The sequence below is a fragment of the Culex pipiens genome, chromosome 2 (assembly GCF_016801865.2).
Source record: "Culex pipiens pallens isolate TS chromosome 2, TS_CPP_V2, whole genome shotgun sequence".
NCBI lineage: Eukaryota > Metazoa > Arthropoda > Insecta > Diptera > Culicidae > Culex > Culex pipiens.
In genome coordinates this window covers 72,128,733-72,134,255 of record NC_068938.1, presented here as the reverse complement: position 1 = coordinate 72,134,255, position 5,523 = coordinate 72,128,733, and the positions used below count along the sequence as shown (strand labels likewise).

At 37.4% G+C, this 5,523-nt stretch overlaps 1 protein-coding gene across 1 annotated transcript; it reads right to left on the bottom strand.

The window, feature by feature from the left end:
- Window positions 1-779: 779 nt before the first annotated feature.
- LOC120423036 (uncharacterized) lies at window positions 780-1,691 on the bottom strand. The gene has a single exon (XM_039586697.1). The coding sequence runs from the start codon at window positions 1,689-1,691 to the stop codon at window positions 780-782; it is 912 nt and encodes a 303-aa protein (XP_039442631.1).
- Window positions 1,692-5,523: the final 3,832 nt, after the last annotated feature.

Genomic DNA, 5,523 nt, shown 5'->3' with positions numbered 1-5,523 from the left:
AGCGGGGTGGGTATTGGGGTTTGTCCCATCAGCTTTCATTTAATTTAACCCCTTGAGCCGTCGTCGTTGTCGTCGTCATCGTTTCATTATATTGTTGCGCTTTAGTTTTTTTCCTGCTCTCAACTTCAGTTTTTTTTGTTGCGATCAAAAAAAAGGACGCATTCTGGTGCGCTATTTCTAAATTATGATAAACTTTTTTCTCCTTGCTCTCGTACTCGTCTTGACCAGCGCGACGCGACACCAGCAGCGCGGCAAAATTTGAATAAATTAAGCGTACACTGAGAGGTCCTCCACTTAAATGAAATGAAAGGCGAGAGAAGAATTGCGTCTTGTGAAGGCAGAAAAAAAAATTATAAAAAAAGGAAAAAGCTTGCTGACCCAAGTGATAATTCATTTTCATTATGAAGAACAAAATTGCTGAAAAATGAATGCAAGGTAATGGGTACAAGGAGGGGATCAAGCGAAAGAATTCTTCCATAAGCTTAATTCGTGCTTCTTCTAGGAATACACCCCGCAGGGCAGCCTTTTTTTTGCTGCAATTTTGGAGCCAATTTCCGTCATCGTTTCTCCGCCAGAACCGAGAGTTCACCTGAAGTTATTTTCTCTGTACGCTGTCATTTAAATCGTTTAATTTTGGATTACTTAGGACACCTGAACTTTACCAGAGCTCTTTATTTCTAAGCCTTTTTAAAGCCTTTATTAAATTTTTTTTTTTTTTTATAAAATATAGTTTTATTAGTCGTGAAAAAATCAAATAGATGAATTAATCGCGCGATCTTCTACCAGTCGTCATATAGATGATTCCAGTGAGGATCCCAGGGCTTTTTTCTTCGCGATCTTCTCTTGGGTTTCACCGTTTTTGCTGTTTCGTTGTCGTCGTCGTCCTCTGGAGAAATATCCATTGTCTGATCTGATGGTGTTGTTTGGTGATTTTTGACCGAGGTCGATGGCAAGAATGTTGTTGTTGTTGGTGGTGCTATTTCAGGCAGTGTTTTTTCTGGTGTTATTTCTTTTTCTATTGCTGTTGCTGATGGTGTTGATGTTGGTGCTGATAATGCTGGTAGTGTTGGTGCTAGTAGTTGTGCTGCTGGTGGTGTTGTTGTTGTTGTTGTTGTTGGGGTTAACGCTAGATTTTCGTCACACTTCTTCCCGTGGTGAAGTGGTTTCGCACAATGGCGGCAAGTTTTAACTTGCTGGTTGTACAAAATGTAGCCAACTTCTTCCTCTACCTTTATAAAGGAAGGAATTGGCTTCTCCAGAACCATTCGGACAACTCGAACTCCGTTCGGAATGCCTGGAAAATATTCTCGCCAGACTTCTCTCCGAATAGAGTTGACTTCCCCGTAGGCCTCGAGATGGGTGGCGATTATTTCGTTCGGCATGTGCGGCGGCAAATCGTGGACGCGGACTTGGATGGAATTGTCCTCCAGGAAAATAGGTATCCGGAACAATTTGCCTCTGCATCCTACCTTGTGTTTGAGGTTATGGCGTTCGGCTAGGTCCGAAGCTTCCTCCGGCGATCCCAGCTCGATGATGACGTGGTTTCGGGAATTGTTGAGTTGTAGGTTTTTAACTCGTTTCAAATCCAGTTGAAGGTCGTTGGAGATGAACTTTGAAACGGCCTCGATGTCCGGTCTTACCGGCAAGACGTTATAGTCGATTACGACCGCGTTCCGGCGATATTTCGACATTTCGAACGGCACGGCCCCGGCAGGGGAGAAAAAGAACAAAGGAGATCAGCACAGGCTAGTGTTTACGTCCGACCGCTGCAAGAGCAAGCTGTCGTCTGAATATTAAAATAGCCCCAATTTTGTGAGGAATTCAATACTGATGAAAGAAATGAAATAGGGGTAATTTGGCTGTGCAATCGTTATTAAAATGATCTAAACTGAAAAAATACTCAAAAAGTTCAGTCATAACTTGATACCAGGCATCAGACTTCATTTCATCATCATTTTATTTATATTCTGTAATTGGAACTGATTTTAAAATATTAGGAACACCCCTTAGGCTTTGTACACAGAATGTACTGAAACATGCGGGAAAATTTACTTAGGCAAAAATATAGTATAACGTTGAATACACCTTTCGAAATTATGAAAAAATAAGTGAGCTGTTTAAATATTGAGTTTTTAACCCAAAATAGTCATCCATAATCCAGTTAGAAAAGCATTTTGTCTAGACATAAAGTTTACTAACAACTTCTTTTGAATTTTAAATGAAATTTATCTAAACATAATTTTGTAAATATCATATTCACTCGAATGTCAATATATTATCAAAGTATTATTAAATAAACATTTTAGAGTGAATATAACACCGGTTTCTGATCAAGTCAGATACATGATGTTATATATTTCCTTAAGGTGATATATTCCTTTTCCTCATAAACATTGAAAATGTATTTAAAACATTCCAATAACACATTTATAAATACAAAATCATAATTGCAATCGAAAAGTATATTTGTTTTCCGATGAAGTGCCTCTTTTATTGATATTTAAATTATAAAAGAATATTAGATGCTAATCTAATCTAATCTAATCGAACACAAGCGCAGCCAGTCCGAAGAAAGCATCCTGGAAGAACTTGTGGTAAGATTACGCCTCAAGTCCTTTCTTGTCAATATTAATGATTACAGTACATCCGAGTTACCCCGAAAATGTATAGCAAAAATTAAAGCGGCCAGGCCTACTGCATTGCATTAACCGCAGAGACAGATTCTGTGAACGGATCACATTTCACAGAATCATCAGGGGAGGAAGGATGCGTGGACATACCGTACCAAACGCTCCGAATCAGTTGTGGTGTGGTGTGTTAGTGTAAATTTGGCAGATAATAATATTTAGAGACGGGGGGGAGGAAATGAGGATAGGAGAAAGGGAAGGTGGGAAAGGGATAATATCCCAAGTAACCACCCAGCACTAAAAGAAATCATAAATTGGCTGCTAAGCAGCATTGAAAAGCAAATTAGTCATAAAACAGCTAAACTCAATACAAATCAGCTCTAAAACGAATGCTCTCAATGAAGCTGAAATAGAGCTCATTTGATGCTGCCACTGGCAACACTGCAACACAATATTTCATCAAACTGGCAACACGATGTTTTTTCGTGTAAGAGCGAAAGAGAAAGCACAATGACATAAAACCAAATATATTTCCTACTCTTTCATCCGTTGAACCAAAATAAATCGAGCTAGGAACAAAATTCAGACAGCTTGGAATAAATATCTTTTAGTGAAGACATTTTTAGCTGGTTTCACCATGTTGGTAAGCTTAACTGCACTAATCTTAGATATATTTTAATTAAAGAAAATTTTTTTCAGGATGAACACAACATCCAGGTGACAACTTCTACCATTCCGGAGGCCTGCGCGAGCCGACGATTCGATTCACGGAAATGGAGGAAAGCCAAGAGGAAAGCAGAGTTTGCATTTCGTCAAAGAAGCTGACATTGCCCAGTTAGTTTGTGGATAGTGACAAAAAGTGACGATTGGATTACAACAAAATGGAACTTCAAAAAGAACCTCCCCCAACTCTCTTGCATGCATTTTCTGGAGGCTGTGAAATAAATTATTCAAATCTGCCATAAAAGTGTTTTTTTTTCTTTGATATAATCCGAAACATTCAAGTGGCTAAGTGGAATATATGTTTACATTTTAGATAAATCAATATCGAAGTCGAACATTTAACAACGAAACAGTTTTATAGCTCTGAAATCAATCTATGAAATCCATTCCTCATTTAGCCGTGAGGACACAGTCACAGGAATCATCAGGACCACATCAACATCCAGCATAAAATCGTCAACATCGCAAGTTCAAGCAAATAATTCAACTTCCCCACCCAGTCAGCTGAGTCGGCAAAGTAGTAAACAACCCGAAAATAGAATTGAGAAGAGCAGAAGAGAGAGAGAGGGACAGAGACAACAACATTTTTGTCTCTCAATTTTTTTTGACATTTTGCAGGGTTGGAACAACAACAGTAGGGGCCCAGCTGGAAATCAGAAATATAAAGTCCAAATTCGGTTGTAAATCTGCTGCAAAAGCGCTGTTAGTGCAGATATGAAAACTGTTTAGCTTTTGCTCGCAGCTGTTAAAGCGCTGTTAGTGCTGTACAGTGACATGATTTAGTGCTGATTGGTTACTTGGGATGGATATATCATTTGATCAATAGGATATTATATAAAATAAGGGAAAAATCATCTAACAAATAATGATAGATAAAATGGATAGATCTCACCAACTCAAGATTCTTCAGCTCCAGGCAGCTGGCAACCGTTTCCGTATTTTTATATTCTCCGTCACATCCAGATGGGCGAAAAACTCTTCCACGATAACGATGGTCGTCGAAATCATGTGCGCCACGAAACCAACCTTGGGCTTGTTCCTTGTTCAGCGAATATTAGATGCTTAAGATTAAAATAGTAGTTTATGCAACAAGTAGCAAAAAGAAGATTTTTTCAGCACGAGTCGTACATTTACGATAAACACGACAAGTGATGAAAAAATCAAGTTTTGCTACGAGTTTCATACAACATTTTCTGCAATTCCGAAAAACACCCTTTGAACAGAATTATAAGTCAAATATCCATCTATTTAGTCATTGAATCGTTTAAATAAAAAAATGTTCCAAAAAAAGTTCAACTTTTCAGCATCCGTTTCAGTGCTGAAAAGTAGAACTTTTCAGGATTTGTTTTGAAAAGGGTTACTATTCGATTCTGTTATTTTTCGTAGAGAAAAGAAGGCTGTTTCGTCGTTCGAGAACAGGAAAAGTAAGTAGTTTCACGACGGAATTGCAAAAAGTAGTTTTAGCAATTCCGTCATGAAACTACTTATCTTTTCCATTCTCATTCTTGAGCGACGAAGTGGTCTACTGTTTTCTACCAAAAATAACAGAATGGAGAATTAATACCTCTCATTTTCAGTGCTGAAAAGCTCTGATTTCGACCATGTTTTTTTATATTTTTTTTTATTTGGCTCAAGCTTGGTGGGGGCTTCCTTATGACCAAACAAGCCGTTTTGTGTCATTGATTCACCAATACAAGTCTCCATACAATTTTGACAGCTGTCCATACAAAACTGGTACGAGAATATTCGAAAATCAGTAACTTTTGAAAGAATTTTCTAAACAAGTTGTAGGCATTGATGAGGACTTGTTCAGAAAAAAATAGGCACACGGAAAAAATCTGGCCGATTTTGTAATAAACATTTTTTCACAAAAACTCAACCTACAAAAAAAATGATTTTAGAGATTTTTGATATGTTTTAGGGAACTAAAACCCGCAACTTTTGAGCCATAGAGAAGTTTGGATAAAAATGTTGCCGCCGAGTTATGATTTTTTTAAATATCGACATATCGATGATTTTGGTAAATATCGAAATTTTTAACAATTTTTTTACCTTATTTTTTTATGTAAATTTGAATTAGCAATCAAAAAGTAATTTATAGATGTTTTGATAAAGTGATTCGTTTTCAAACTATAGCCACCGAATGTTTGATTTCAGTGAAATATTGGTCATT